The 15,265-nt window shown below is 49.4% G+C and overlaps 1 protein-coding gene and 1 long non-coding RNA gene across 9 annotated transcripts in view; one reads left to right on the top strand and one right to left on the bottom strand.

The window, feature by feature from the left end:
* The window catches only part of ERGIC1 (endoplasmic reticulum-golgi intermediate compartment 1), a 119,094-nt gene extending 108,800 nt beyond the window's left edge, over window positions 1-10,294 (bottom strand). For 6 of the 8 annotated variants that reach the window (XM_078364564.1, XM_078364562.1, XM_078364563.1 and 3 more), the window contains exon 1: window positions 10,083-10,202. Coding sequence is in view for 2 of the 8 variants with exons in the window: in XM_008990802.4 (XP_008989050.2) it covers window positions 10,083-10,282 (200 nt within the window). In the remaining 6 variants the exon portion in view is untranslated. Of the gene's footprint in view, window positions 1-10,082 lie in introns of all 8 variants that reach the window. The other 2 variants (XM_008990802.4, XM_078364558.1) reach the window with 1 other exon arrangement.
* Window positions 10,295-14,867: 4,573 nt separating this feature from the next.
* Window positions 14,868-15,265, top strand: part of LOC103790815 (uncharacterized) — a 39,836-nt gene continuing 39,438 nt past the window's right edge. Inside the window, exons 1-2 of the long non-coding RNA XR_008479215.2 lie at window positions 14,868-14,900; window positions 15,039-15,101. This is a non-coding gene — a long non-coding RNA (uncharacterized LOC103790815). The remainder of the gene's footprint in view (window positions 14,901-15,038; window positions 15,102-15,265) is intronic.

The raw sequence follows: 15,265 nt of genomic DNA, 5'->3' as shown, positions 1-15,265 counted from the left end.
GCAATCCTCGGAGGCCCTAGTTTTACCATGTCCACCTAGCAGATGTCCCACCGCTGAAATCTATTAGTACTTAGCGAGGTGCACAGACTGTGCCACCAGGAAAGGCAGAGAAAAGGGAAACATTATCCTGCCTCCAAGTATGCTTGCCTCACATTCCACATGAGCTCATCTCACCCTCACAAAATCCCTGCAAAGAAAGTATGAGCATCCCAATCTGCAGATGAGGAAAACTGAGGCTTGCAGAGGCAAAGTCTCTTGTCCGGGGTCCCACAGCTGGTTAACACTGAGGAAGGGATTTCAATCCAGAAAGCTCTGCCGCATGAGTGCAATGTGAGGGTCAGTTCTAAGGGCACTTGACAGAGTTCCCCAGGGGACCTGTGGTCAGTCCCCAGAGGGGTTTGCAAGGTAGAAGGCCATTTGGAAAGGTGGCCAGGGTTGGACCACCACAAATCATTTTACCCTGAAGACGTGGAGACAGTTACTGCATACCACAAACATACTCTTAGACCCAGCAAGACATCAAAACACCTCAAATATCACCAGGGTTCCCCAAAGTTCTCAAAGGATACTTTCAGTAAATTCTATGTGTTGGTGACTCCTGGTGTGCAGGTGGGAGGGGAGGGAAGGTGTAGTGAGGAATAATAACAATCAGCAAGGAGGAACATCAGCGAGGCAGGAGAGCACCCTGTGAGAGGCCAGGCTCTGGACCCCAGCCCCGCACTTCACCAGCCGTGTGTCCTGGGCCATTCCCATTCCAGCTCTGTGCCTTGGCTTCCCATTTAAAAAACCGAATTAATAAAGAAAACAATTAACAGACTGAAAAGGCAACTACAGAATGGAAGAAAACATTTGCAAACCATATACCCGATAAGGGGTCAATATCCAGACTATATAAGCAACTCCTTAAACTCAGCGGCAAACAAATAAAAAATCCTATTTTATTTAAATTTTTGAGACAGAGTCTCACTCTGTCATCCAAGCTGGAGTGCAGTTGTGCAATCTTGTCTCACTGCAACCTCCGCCTCCCAGGTTCAAGCAATTCTCCTGCCTCAGCCTCCCAAGTAGCTGGGACTACAGGCGCACGCCATCACACCTGGCTAATTTTTGTATTTTTAGTAGAGATGGGGTTTCTCCATGTTAGCCAGGCTGGTCTCGAACTCCTGACCTCAGGTGATCCACCTACCTTGGCCTCCCAAAGTGCTGGGTGTAGGCGTGAATCCCCACCCCTAGCCAAACTGCCACCCCCCAACTTTTTTGAGATGGAGTCTTGCTCTGTCACCCAGGCTGGAGGGCAGTGGCACAATCTTGGCTCACTGCAACTTCTGCTTCCTGAAAAACCCCAATTTTAAAAAGCACAAAAAATGTGAATGGACATTTCTCAAAACAAGACATGCAAATGGCCAAGATTTTGAAAAGATGCTCAAAATCCCTAATCATCTTTGCAGGGAAATGCAAAGAAAGATCACAATGAAATAGCACTTCATACATGTTAGGATGGCTATTACCAGAAAAACAAGACATGTTGGCAAGATGTGGAGAGGGAACCCTTGCACACCGTTGGTGGGAAGGTAAAATAGTGCAGCCACTGTGGAAAACAGTAGGAAGATTTCTCAAAAAATTAAAAATAGAGCTAGTACAGGATCCAGCAGTCCCACTTTTGGGTATTTATTCAAAAGAACTGAAATCAGGATCTCAGAGACATCTGCACTCCCATGCTCACTGCAGCGTTATTCTTAATTGCCAAGACGTGAAAACAACCTCAATGTCTATTAGTGGATAAATTAATAAAGAAAATGTGGTATATACACACCATGAAATATTCCAGCCTTAAAAAAGAAGGAAATTCTGTCGTTTGTGACAACACTGATGAACCTGGTGGACATGACACTATGTGAAATATGGCAGACACAGAAAGACAAATACTATATGATTCCACTTACGCGAAGTATCTAAAAGAGGCAAATATGTTGAAACCCCATCTCCACTAAAAATACAAAATTAGCTGGGCGTGATGGCACATGCCTGTAATCCCAGCTACTTGGGAGGCTGAGGCAGGAGAATTGGTTGAACATCTCAGAGATGGCACCACAGCACTCCAGCCTGGGTGACAGAAGTGAGGCTGTCTCCAGAAAAAGAAAAAAAAAAAAGGAAGCTCACAGAAGCATAAAGTAAAATGGTGGTTGTGGCTGGGAAGTGGGGGAAATGGGAATTGTTAAACAGGTATAAAGGGTAAGTAATGCAAGATGAACAAGTTCTAGGGGTCTGCCGTGTAACCTGATGCCTAGAGTTCACAATGCTGCATTGTGCACTTTAAAATGTGTCGAGGTACTCTACTGCTGGGACTGATTGATATGGAGTCTCACTCTGTCACCCAGGCTGGAGTGCAGTGGCGTGATCTCAGCTCACTGCAACCTCCGCCTCCTGGGTTCAAGCAATTCTCTTCCTCTGCCTCAGCCTCCTGAGTGGCTGGGATTACAGGTGCCCGCCACTATGCCTGGCTAATTTGTGTATTTTTAGTAGAGATGGAGTTTCACCATCTTGGCCAGGCTGGTCTTGAACTCCTGACCTCATGAAGGTATTCTAACCACACACAAAAATAATGGAATTAACAGTGTGAACTATAAGTGATAGCGTGAGATTTGAAGGGTGATGGAGATAGAGCTATTCTGTATCTGGATGGTGGTTACATGATAAAGAAGTGTTAAATTTCATAGAAGAGTGCACAAACACACACAATTTTATTATATGCTAACTTTAAAAATAAAACAAAGAAAATAAATCATGAATCACTGTATCTGCTGTAAGGCCAATGAGATTTTATAAGTCCAATGACATGCCTAGCCCAGTGCTCAGGACATTAGAAGCTTAAGGGCCGTTAGGTATTACTAATAAGATGAGCATTACTTCTCCTCCTCCAAAGAGATTCAAGACCCAGAGCAGAATCTGACAAAGGAAAGCTAATGTATGGAGGGGCTACCACAACGCCAATCCCCAGTATATCAGGGACATCCAGGTCCTCTGACTATACTAACTGTTATTACAGCCAGGCCTCTCATCTTGAATAGGGTTTCCACCTTTTGGAGAAACAGAGCAGTTTGTCTATTTCAAGCAGATCTTCCTTCCTGTGTAGCTGTGCAGCCTGGCAGGTGACAGGAGGAAGGCTGGTGGTCAAGGGCATGGGGATTACGCTGTCTGATGCACCAGCTGTGACCCGGCATTTCTGAGGATTGGTTTCCTTGGACATAAAACAGGAAGGATCATGCCCACTCGGAGGGAGAGGAGGTATCTGTAAAGGACCCCACATGTCCCCTGGCTCTTGGCTGTATGGAGAACCCTGAGTTCACCCCGTCTCTCCCATGGGTCAAGAACTTTTTTTAAAAACAAATAGAGTCAGTGTTGGAGGTTTTTTTCCTGTCCTGTACTTTTCCCACATATACGACCAATGTAATTAGGTTAATAGATCTAAAAGTTGACAACAGACAATTAGGCTAATTGCCACTTCCTTAAAGGATCAATCAGGGCTGTGTTTCCCAAACTGTGTTTTGAGAAATGGTACTAGCTGCTCCATAAATGACAGGGCATTTGTGACAATACATGTGGCAAATGCTGGGCTGAACAAAGTGACTCTGGTTCATTCAGTATAGGACTCTTCAGACCCCTTAATGAGGCAGCCAGTATGGCATGGAGGGACACAGACTGGAGGACACTGAGTCAAATCAGTCATACAGACCAGGGCTTTACACATTTTAATGAACACATGAATCACCTGGGGATCTTGTTAAAATACAGATTCAGATTCCAGGTGGGCATTGAGATTCTCCATTTCCAACAAGCTCCGAGGTACCACCGAAGCTGCCACCTCAGACTGCACTCTGAACAGCAAGGATATAGTAGACAGGTAAGGCCCCTTGCTGTCCACTTTACCAGCGGAGTAACAGATTTGCTAAAGGTCATGTAGGAGTGACGGTGGGATGGGAACTCCACGCCCCAGCCTCCCCCTGCAAGGCTCTCCGCCGCCACCCCACCTGGCTTCCCTGGTGCACTCAGGCCTGCTTGCCACTGGTTCTCCCAATTCAGTCCTTCTCAGTCTTGGCTGTGTATTAGAATCACATGACAGACTTTAATGTACAGTCAGGGTTGAGGCTCCCTGATTTAGATGTACTGGGTAAGCCTCACCCCAAACGCCCTCTTCACACTCTGCCTGTCTCTCCCATGCCTGATGAAAACTGGCTAGGAGTAACTCCCAATAAAATATGAAAGGATTACCAGATGGGTAATGGAACTTAACCAGGACACAGCTGGCTAAAGCCCTGTCTCCAGCTACCATGGCACCACAGCCAGGAATCCAAACTGCCTTGGGAGGAGCAACATTCCATCTCACTCTCTGTCCCAGTGAGCAGGTAAACACGATGTTCTAAGCTGGAAAACCCCCAGTGGTCAGCCTGGGAAAATGGAGCTCCTCGAGGATGATGCCAATAGCTGGTGTGGGGGGTCTTTAGTTAAAGACCATTTCAGAATCAGGTGTCAGGCTACATGAGTCTAGGCGGGAGAAGTTGATGGTTTTAAGCTTCTTAATGAGCACTGTTGGGTGAGGATTAACGAAGAGAAATCCAATGAACCCAATTAGAAGAAGTCTCAATTCTTTCTGAATTTAGTTAATGGAAAAGAGAAAGCTTTAGCGTTAAGACAGGACACAGTGCAGCTCTGGTGCCAAATGGCAGCGCTCCAATCCCAGCTCCAGGAACAGGAACCACCATGTTTCCGAACTCCGCTGCACCTCCACTGGCTCATCTGTGAAGTGGGGTAACCACAGTGCCTCCCTTGTGGGACTGTGGGGGAATTAAATGGGCTGATGTAGTAAGATCCCTACAGCAGTGCCTGGCACTAGAAATGTTCAATAAACACGAAATACTGGCTGTTTTACATAATTTTCTCTCTGGCCTAATTTTGATTTTCTTTGCCCTGATTTTTAAGCGCGCACGCGCGCGTGTGTATGTGTGTGTGTTTTGAGATAGGGTCTTGCTCTGTTACCCAGGCTGGAGTGCAGTAGCATAAACATGGCTCACTGCAGCCTCCACCTCCTGGGCTCAAGTGATCCTTCCACCTCAGCCTCCCAAGAAGCTGGGACCACAGGTGTACACCACCATGCCTGGCTATTTTTTTTTTCCCATAGAGACAGGGTCTTGCTATGTTGACCAGCTTGGTCTCCAACTCCTGCCATCCTCAAGCAATCCGGCCTCTCAAAGTGCTAGGATTACAGGTGTAAGCCACCATATCAGGTCCTTTATTTATGTTTTTAAAAACTTGCTGAAAAGTTTATATTCTTGTCAGCTTCCTGGAATTCTTTCTGGAAGAAAAGAGCAGGGTAGATACAGGCATTCATGTGAGCTACTCTCTGTTGAATGTTAACTCTGTGCTCAGAGGCCCCTGCAGAGGCTGGGACTTAGCTTGGTGTAGGGACTGATGGGGCTAGCAGGGTCCCATTCCTTAATGGGGCCTGAGGAATTAAGACTGGGCCAGGCGCAGTGGCTCATGCCTGTAATCCTAGCACTTTGGGAGGCCAAAGAAGGATTACTTGAGGCCAGGAGTTCAAGAGCAACCTGGCCAACATAGCGAGACCCCATCTCTATATAATTTTTTTTTAAAAAAGGAATTCAGACTGAATCCTCAGAGCAATGAGACCCATTTGAAGGCTGAGATCAGGACATGAAAATATTACGTCAACTTTGGAAAGCTCACTAGGGTATCCTGAGGAACTCTGGGATATCCTGGATGGGGAGAGACCACTCAGAAGGCCAGAGTGAAAAGTGGCAGAGGCCAGCCCCATGAGGGCCCATGACCTGTGCAGGCACACAGGATCACACACTCAGAGGGGCCCATGCTTGGCTGAATGCTCTGTTGATGCCATCCTAAAACTCTTAATACTTTTTCAACAAGGGACTCCACATTTTCTTACTTTTTTTTTTTGACGCGGAGTCTCGCTCTGCCACCAGGCTGCAGTGCAGTGGTGAGATCTTGGCTCACTGCAACATCCACCTGCTGGGTTCAAGCGATTCTCCTGCCTCAGCCTCCTGAGCAGCTGGGACTACAGATGTGTGGCACCACGCCTGGCTAATTTTGTTGTATTTTTAGTAGAGATGGGGTTTCACCATGTTGGCCAGGATGGTCTTGATCTCTTGACCTTGTGATCCGCCCACCTTGGCCTCCCAAAGTGCTGGGATTACAGGCGTGAGCCACTGCGTCCGGCCAGGACTCCACATTTTCATTTTGTACTAGGTCCCACAAATTATGGACCTGATCCTGCATTTCAGGGACGTCACACTTGCCCCTACATCTACTCGACCAGGTAAGGCAGCGAAGGTTACGTTCTCTCCTTAAAATGAAGAAACAGAGGCTCTGAGATGGGAAGTCAACGGTCCCAGGGCACATCTGGTCGGTGGCAGTGCAGCGGCACACCCCAGGCCTTGGGGTTTCAATGTGGGGGCTGTCACTGTGGGACAGCAGCCACCTGTACCTCCCAGGCAGTGCTCAGGCACCACTGGGCCTGGGTACAGGGCCGCCAGATGCTGTTATCTTCCCTCCTCACCCACCCTGGGCTGGTGAGCAGGAAGCAGCAGGTGCTACTGGCCCCAGGCCAGCCAGAACTGGGAACACACACGGATGTGGGTAACAAGCCCAGTTCCACAACTGCAACATCCAGCCATTAGTGAAACAATTTAACAAGAGCAAAGCAAACACAATAAATCATTGAAATCTCAGCCACCCTCCCCTGCATTCTGCCTCTTTCCCTAACCCCAAAAAACAGTCTAGAAAGGGCAGATTCACTGGTGGAGAGGGAAGATTTCTCCGCTAAGGGCTGAAAATCTGCCCACTGAAGCTGGCATATCAAGTCACGCCATGTTTGTGGCTTCCTTGACAGATTTCAAGACGTACTTCCAAGGATTGAGTTTGGCTGAAGCACAGTTCTAGGTGCTGAAGATGCAACCTTGAATAAGCCAGATAAACATTTCTTGCCCTCAGGAGCTCATGTACTAACGGGAGGGAGAGAGAAGCAGCATGATAATTAGGTGAATTACATCGTGTGTTAGGAGATGATGGGTGCTTAAATAAAATGACACAAATAAATGTAGCGGCCAAATGGATGGGGCGCTTCCTCTGTGTCTAAATGCTTTACCCACTCTGTCTCATCCCTCAACTGTTCTACTTCAGTGGGTACTCTCTTCATTCCCATTTCACAGACAGGAAAACACAGAGCTAAACTGCGCCAGCTCTACAGGCAGTAAGAAAATTTAAGTATCCATAGGGAAGGGCAAGAGCACACTATTTTTCCTGCTTCTGACTTTTAGAAGAGCAACATGAGCAGGAAGACTGGTTTTCTCCCCAGCCTTGAACTGGAGAAGGAGATCTAATGGTATAACCCTCTCCATTCCCCACATTCTTAAAAGAGCTGACAGGATGGTGGGCCCCTCCAAGCTCTCCCATTTCTCCCAGATCTAAGGCTTGGGAGTTAACATCCCCAAGTTCAAATCCCAGCTCCACCAGCTCAGGCACTGGATAGCCAGAGCAAACAGCTTCTGCTTGGTGGAGCTCCCCTCTCCTGATTTAAAATGAAGATTAAAACTCCCTCTCTCACGTGAGGAGGAAATAGATGTCTGCACCCCAAAGTGTGTGTACAGTGGTAGATGCCCTTGCATCTACCCACACTGAGGATGCCCAGTTCACACACATCCCCACTCCTGGGACCCATCAAGCCTTCCTCCCTTCTCCTCTCAGAAGCAAAGAGAGCTGGGCTACAAGCCACCCACCTCCCCATGGTAGGGTCTGTGGTGGAGGGCTGAGCATGGAGCTGACACTTGATGAATGCACACTGAAGAGGAGGAAGGCGCATGGGGATGGTAGAACTTTCTGTAGAACCCAGGTCCTGGAGCCCTGTCGTTCACAGAGCTTAAAGAGTGCAAGTTTGCTGGGCCCAAACGGCTCATTCTCCAAGGTGCAAATGTGAAGCACTGAATCCATTCTCACGATTCCATGGTGACCCCAAGCCCTGGAGGTATTGCCTAGTTAAGCGGGGACCTTCCAGGGAAGTGGGAGGAAAAAAAAATCTAGGACCCCTGGCACCTGGGCACTCAGGGACCTAAAGTATGACAAGGGAGCCCCAGACTAGCTAGTTTCTCAGAGCTGGGTGTTTCTCTCTTTAAATATCAATGCCTGATACAGGGCCCTTCAAGGCCAAAGGCTAGAGCTGGCCTCACCCATTTTCCTTACTTCCCTTACCTGCCCCCTACACCACCAATTCAAGGAGCACAAGGTTGGGAGCCACGTGTGACCTGAGACGCAAGTCCACCCTTCCCATCCAGCATTCGTCAAGTCCAGGACAAGGCCCTCATCCCTGGAGCCTCATTTCCTCCTCTGTAAGATGGAAGGGTGAGGTGCAGGGAGAAAGGATTAAAAGATCAAAAGCAGCAATCTCCCCAACAAGCTCAAAATCACCGGAACCTACTGAATCACACCAGGGTGGACAAGGGGGGCAGGAATCTTTATGGTCAGCTTGGGAAAGGGGACACTTTGTGGAACCAGGAATTGATGTGCCAACCACAGCTCTTATGGGCCAGTTAACTGACGATATTAGGACTGGCCTTGAATTCCATCAGAGGGGCTTTCCTTGTTCAAAACTGCCTGGGTCTGCCAGCCACAGGGCTGCACTGCAGGTGCAAGAAGCCAGCAAACATTTGCTAGCTGGTATCAGTGGCCAGGGCAGGCTGGAAAACCACGTCAGCCAATCAAGAGGTCCAAGGCCGGTGAACTCTTTGGGTCTAAACCCCAATATATCCCATGCCCTGGGGGTCATGGCAGGCTAAGGACCTTTCTCTCTGGGTAGACTGTCGCTTTACCATGACTTCACATGTAAGAGGAGAGGAAGAAATACCTCCTGTGACACAGGCGTCTGAATCACTATTTTATGCGTGAGGAAAACTCCTCATGTAGAACACCCCCGTACACTAATGCCCTACTTCTGGGCTCTAAATCATGCCAGGCTCCGTCAAGGGTGTTTCACGCACTCAGTTGTCACAAGCAGAAACCTTACTTTTAGCCCCAATTTGCAGGTGGTGAAACTGAGAACGTTCAGGGACTTGCTGAGGTCATTCAGCTGAGCAGTGACAGGAAGATCTGATCCCAGAGCCTTTGCCCCTAACTTCTAGAATCCACTGAGCTGTTCAGTAGAAAGAACAGAGCCAGGATTCGAATCCATCTCCTCCCTGCATTAAAGTCCTGCTTTTCTCCCAGCCAGACACCAGGTGTGGCTGCCTCAGGCCAGGATATCCCCTGAGGCTCCACACCTCAAGGGAACCTCTGGTGAAGACCCCTTCCCCCCGCCAGGCTTCCAGAATGCCCCGTGCAACCTAGACCATGAGGCAGCTGGACCCCACAAAGGGCTCATTGTGGTGACTGCAGAAAGCCAAGGCCAGACCCCGTGGTCCCTCTGCAGAGCCCTGCCCAAGGCGTCTCCTCCCCTTCCCATGGTGCCCCCATACCCAGAGGGCAGGGCTGGGGCTAGGGGTCGGGGGGTGGGCAGGCCTCCTGATCTGCCCCGCCTGGGAGAGCTTCAGGCTATAGAAACCTAAAGCCCTCCAGCTGCTGCCAGGCTGCATGGGGCCCCAGGCCCCTCCGGGCTCATTTCAGGGGCCGTGCCCCACCTGTCAGCTGGGGTGGGGTCCACCAAGGAGGCTCTGTAGAGGGAGGAGAAGGATGCTGGGGTGGAAGGGCTGTTTTCATCTGGGGGGAGGCTAGAAATCTGTTTCCTAGTGTGGGGGAGGGGAATGCAAGGTATCCGTGCAGGCTGGGGAGGGGACTCGGCAGAGGGAAGGTGGGTGGATTTGTCTCCCGCTGCAGGAGGGGGCCTTCGCGACTCTGGTTGGCTTCGTGTGCGGCAGGGGGCTCGCCTGGGGTCCCTAGGGGCCTGCCGAGGCATGCACAGGGCTGGGGGCCGCTTTTGCATGCAGAGCGAGAGGGGTCCGCAGCGTGCCGGGTGCTCCCTCTGCCCGCAGAGGGGACTCCCGAGTGGCCGGGGTCGCCACACTCACCTCCTGAAGTCAAAGGGCATCGTGCCGCCGCCGCCGCCGGGGGTGGGAGCGCTGCAGGCCAGGCGGGCCGCGGCGCCGCGTGGGTCGGAGCCCGCTGCCAACGCCTCCTCCGGCCGCCCCGCCCCCGCCGGCCGCCCCCCGACACTCGCCACTCGCCACTCGCCTCTGGCCGCCAGGAAGTGACGCTCCGCGCAGCCCATTGGGCGCCGCCTGCCCGGCCGCCCCTTCCGCCACCCTGTTAAAGGGGCCCGGGAGCCGGCAAGGAAGGGGCGGAGGGTTGAGGCTGTCTGAGGGGAAGGGAGACCCCCACAGACTCCAGTACTTGTTCCTTCAAACCTCCCACTTACATTTCCTTCTCTGCCTTCTTTGGATGTCCTCGGACGAATTCTGTGCCTCTCCGAGCACCGTTTTTTTTTTTTTTGGCATTTGTAAACAGTTTCACTGAACTGTGATTGAGTGGGGGTGATACAGACTTTGGCTGTGCACAGCGTCTAGCTCTGAGTGAGGGCCCAAGACTGTGGAGGAAGGGAGTCCTACGCTTGACAAGGTGGACCACCTTTACCCCTGCTGTGCCTCTCTGGGAAAGCCACTGGGCTTCTTGGAGCCCCCTACCCTTTTGCACAACTGCACAAAGAGGATGACCATACCTACTTGAGGGAGGTTTTCTCCAGCTGAGAAATAGGAGACTGGCTCAGCACGGTGGCAACACCTGAAACTCTGGAGGCTGGCCGGGGCTGTCCCTGCTTCCATCTGCCCTGCGGTTCACTCCAGTGCCTGTTCATAGAGCGCCTGCTGCGAGCCTGGTCCATCCAGCACATGCTGGGTTGTCGCAGAGGCAGATGGAGCCTGCACGGTGACTTGGGTGGACTATGCCAACTGTCCCCTTTTTTGAGCCTCAGTTTCCTCCTCAGAGATACAGAGCAGCTGCCTCCGTGACTGCTGGATTCGAGGAGATGGTAGTTGAGGTCACACAAGACCTGAGTAGGGGAATCTCATTCTGAACTTCCCTGAACTTCCCCCAGGTTCTGTCACTGGCCCCTTCTCCAAGGCTGTGCTGACACAGGCCTTGAAAAAACCCGGCAGAGGATGATGAGGGCTGTGGTTCAAAAAGCAGAGCCAGTGGACAGTTTCTTCCTGTGTAAATAGAGGGGAACTGCAGTGTTTGTTTCTCCGGGAGGATTCGGAAGGGACAGCACCAGCACCGGGCCTGGGGTAGAGTGGTGTGGTGAACCAAACCCTTCCCCTGGAGCATATGCCCAACCTGACCTCTGCATTCCTTTTCTATTCATTCATTCATTCATTCACTCACTGACTCACTCAACAAGTGGTCTGACACTGTTGGGGGAGAGAAGGGAATCTCAGCCTGAACTGGAAACCTGGGGTCAGCAGGGAGAGTTAAGGGGCTTTGAGCACCCCTGCTTCCAAATGGCCTTTCCTTGGCCCTGTGTGGGACGAAACCATGCAATGATAGACCTTTGACCTCTCATCCTCCCTCCTCAAAATGTGGCCCACAGACCAGCCACATGGCCATCACAGGACAGACTCTTGTCCCCAGCCCAGACCTACTGAATCAAGTGTGTATTTGGGATGATCTCCAAGGTCAGCAAATGCCTGGCACAGAGTAAGTGCAAGACAGGGTTGATTATCATTGCTGTTTCTGAGTGGGGATGGAGCTCCCAACTTTTGGCTGGGCATGTAGGTGCTAGCAATGAAAATTGCATTTCCAGGCGGGGTGCGGTGGCTCACATCTGTAATCCCAGCACTTTGGGAGGTCAAGGTGGGTGGATCACCTGGGGTCAGGAATTCGAGACCAGCCTGACCAACACAGTGAAACCCCATCTCTACTAAAAACACAAAATTAGCCGGGTGTGGTGGTACATGTCTGTAAACCCAGCTACTTGGAAGGCTGAGGCAGGAGGATCGCTTGAACCCGGGAGGCAGAGATTGCAGTGAGTAAAGATCGTGCCACTGCACTCCAGCCTGGGCAGTAAGAGCAAAACACCGTCTCAAAACAAAAAAAGAAAGTTACATTTCCCAGCTTCCTTTGTAGCTAGAGGTGGCATTGAAAAGTGAAGGGAAGTGTCTCGTTTTCCCCAAAGACAGCTTTATTTAAAGAGAAATTACAACAGATTCTGTTGCACTCATACACATCAATTTAATCCTTTCATTAATGCTTGTGAAAACAACTCAATCAGACTCCTTCACTTTTCCACTCATTCCATAGTCTGGGATAGTTGGTATGTCTGCTTTACCCTCTGTGTCCCTTTCTCCATTTGGCTGCCCGGATTGTAGGTGTCATCATCCTGGACCATAAGATAGAGGCCATACAGAGCAGAGCAACGAGACAGAAAGAACCTGAGTTCCTGTCTCTGAGTGGCACCTCAAACACCTGCCCAAGAGAAATAAACATCTGTCTTACTTAAGCTATTGTTATTTTGCATTTTCAGACACTTAACACTAAACCCAATGCTGATACTCCTATGCAGCCTGGTTGGCTACTTGACTGCTCCAGTGCTCATGGACTAGGCCAGTCCCCTATTATATAATCCCATGATACCCTGTAGGTTTCCCTGGGAGAACTTGGCATGATGTGTGATTTGTTTATTATTAATTCGCTGGTAACTACCTCTCTATCTGAGTGAAAGTTCCCTGAGAGAAGGTGATATCACCATCATATCCTAGCATCCAGCCAGATCCTGGCTAACTATGCTTTGAATGCTGAATGGAGGCTTCCCAGGGAGCCAGGCCTTCCCACAGAACAGAGGATGGGAGGGGAGGTATCAACAAGAGCCTCAGCTGTGGGACTGGTGAGGTCCGTTAGCAGACCAGGCTGTCAGTCCCAGACAGTCCATCCACTCAGGAGCCAGTGGGAGATGGAGCTAAGAAAATCAGATTGTGTGCTGCAGTACATGGGAAGGCTCTGGGTCTCTTTGAGCAGGGAAGCAGCGATAAAAGTTAAGTTTTCAGGTTATCAACCTTGTGGAACCCTGTGGTAAATAGTCAGCCTCCAGTGATCCTGATCTCCTGGTATTCCCATGCCCTTCTGTAATCACCTCCCACAGTGAATAGGACTGACCTATCCTGTGTAATCAACAGGATATTGCAGAAATGACAGTTATGACTCCTGAGGCTACGTCACAAAAGACACTCAGGCTTTGCTTATCTGCTCTTGAATCACCTGTTCTGGGGGAAGCCAGCTGCCCTGTCCTAAAGAAGCTCGAGGTGTCTGCGTGGTGAAGAAGGAAGCCTCCCACCAGCAGCTATGTGAATGGAGTCTCTTGGAAGTAGCGCCTCAGCCCTGGTTAGGTCTTCAAAGCAGCATCCCCAGCCCACAGCTGAACCACAGCCTCATAGGAGACTCTGACAACCACTCAGCTCAGTTGTCACCAAATTCCTGATCCATAGGAACTATAAGATAATAAATGTTTGCTTTAAGCCATTAAGTTGTTGGTAATTAGTTACATAGCTAAAGATACTAGTTAGATAAATAACAGAGTTATTAATTTAGCTAGTTAGATAAATAACAGAGACATCATCCTCATTTTTTTTTCCTGCAAGTAACTTCTCCCTGCCTTCCTCCATCTCACACCCCTACCAGCCTGGGGAATAGAAAACCACTTTGGACTCAGATCACTCTCTGCTGGGTGACCTGGACCAGCTGCTTAACTAGCTGGGTGTCTAGGTATGAAATGAAGGATAATAATAACTTACCTGTGGCAGGTAGCCTCTGAAATTGCCCCAATTAACCCACCTCTTGGTACTCATACCCTTATGTAATTTCCTCGTTTCAAGTGTAGGCTGGACTTAATGACTCATTTCTAATGCACAAAATGTGGCAGAGGGGATGAGCATGTTGCTTCTGAGATTAGGTTACCAAGAGATGGTGACTTCTGTCTTGGACACTCTCTTGCTGTCTCTTGGATCAGTCGTCCTGGAGAAGCTGGCTTCCATGCTGTGAGGCAGTCCTAAGGAAAAGCCCCTGTGGGTGAGTTTGCACGTGATTCTTCTAAGGCAGGGATATCCAATCTTTTGGCTTCCCTGGGCCACACTGGAAGAAGAAAAAATTGTCTTGGGCCACACATAAAATACACTAACACGAACAATAGCTGATGAGCTAAAAATAATAATAATAAATATATAAAAATCACAAAAAAAATCTCATAATGTTTTAAGAAAGTTTAAGAATTTGTGTTGGGCCGGATTCAAAACCGTCCTGAGACTCATTCAAAGCCATCGTGGGCTACAGGCAGCCTGCAGACCACAGCCTGGACAAGCTTGAGCTAAGGCCTCACAACAACCCTGTGAATGCATTTGGAAATGGATCCTTCTGCTCCAGTGGAGCCTTGACGTGACTGCGGCCCTGGTTTGACTGCACCTGGATTCCTGTGCGATAACAAATGTTTGTTGTTTTAGCCCCTGGGTTTAGGGTAATGAGTTACATAGTAACAGATAACAAATACATTGCCCTAAGAAAGAGGTTGCTGTGAGGATTGAGTAACGTGTAGTGCCCGCACATAGTAGGTGCTAATTCATTGCTTGCCTAATGAGTCAGTCAATAAGCAAATGAACATTCTTTAACAGGGAATGTTCTCTAAATGCAAATGCTCACTCCCTTCCACCCACTCCTGTCAAAAACATCACTGAAAGTTGTTTTAAGCAGAGAATGGCTGGGTCAGATTTGTTTTTCTGTAACGGGAGATTGGTTTGTATCCCATGGGTGTGGCCAGTTCAGCTGTGGTCTGGGTGAAGAGAGATTTAAAAATAACAATCCTTTGTCAGCTCAGAGAGGACTTTAGTATAACTTAGATCTCATAGCAGGTAGGTCTCTGGAGAAACAACTCTCTTTTCTCACTCTATTAAAGTCTCCTGACCAACTAGAAGACACTCATATGTTCATTCATTCATTCTTTCTTTTATTTATTCATTATACAATTATTCACTGAATACCTCTTTTAGGCAAGTACTCTGGAAGTGGAAATGAACATGACCTACCTCAAATTTCAAGAAAGAAGGGAGGAGGTAAGCCAAAGTTGATATCATCACAAAAACATCAGGGGCAGGGCCACCTATTTCTGGTGCAGTTTTTCGTGGTGATTGCAGTGGTAAGGGTGGTACCAGAGGATCTGGGTGTCCAGGAGGGTGTCCCTGATTCTGCCCATGGGGATGAATTGGTCTGAACCCTT

The sequence above is a fragment of the Callithrix jacchus genome, chromosome 2, assembly GCF_049354715.1.
Source record: "Callithrix jacchus isolate 240 chromosome 2, calJac240_pri, whole genome shotgun sequence".
Lineage (NCBI taxonomy): Eukaryota > Metazoa > Chordata > Mammalia > Primates > Cebidae > Callithrix > Callithrix jacchus.
This window is presented reverse-complemented; position numbering and strand designations above follow the sequence as displayed.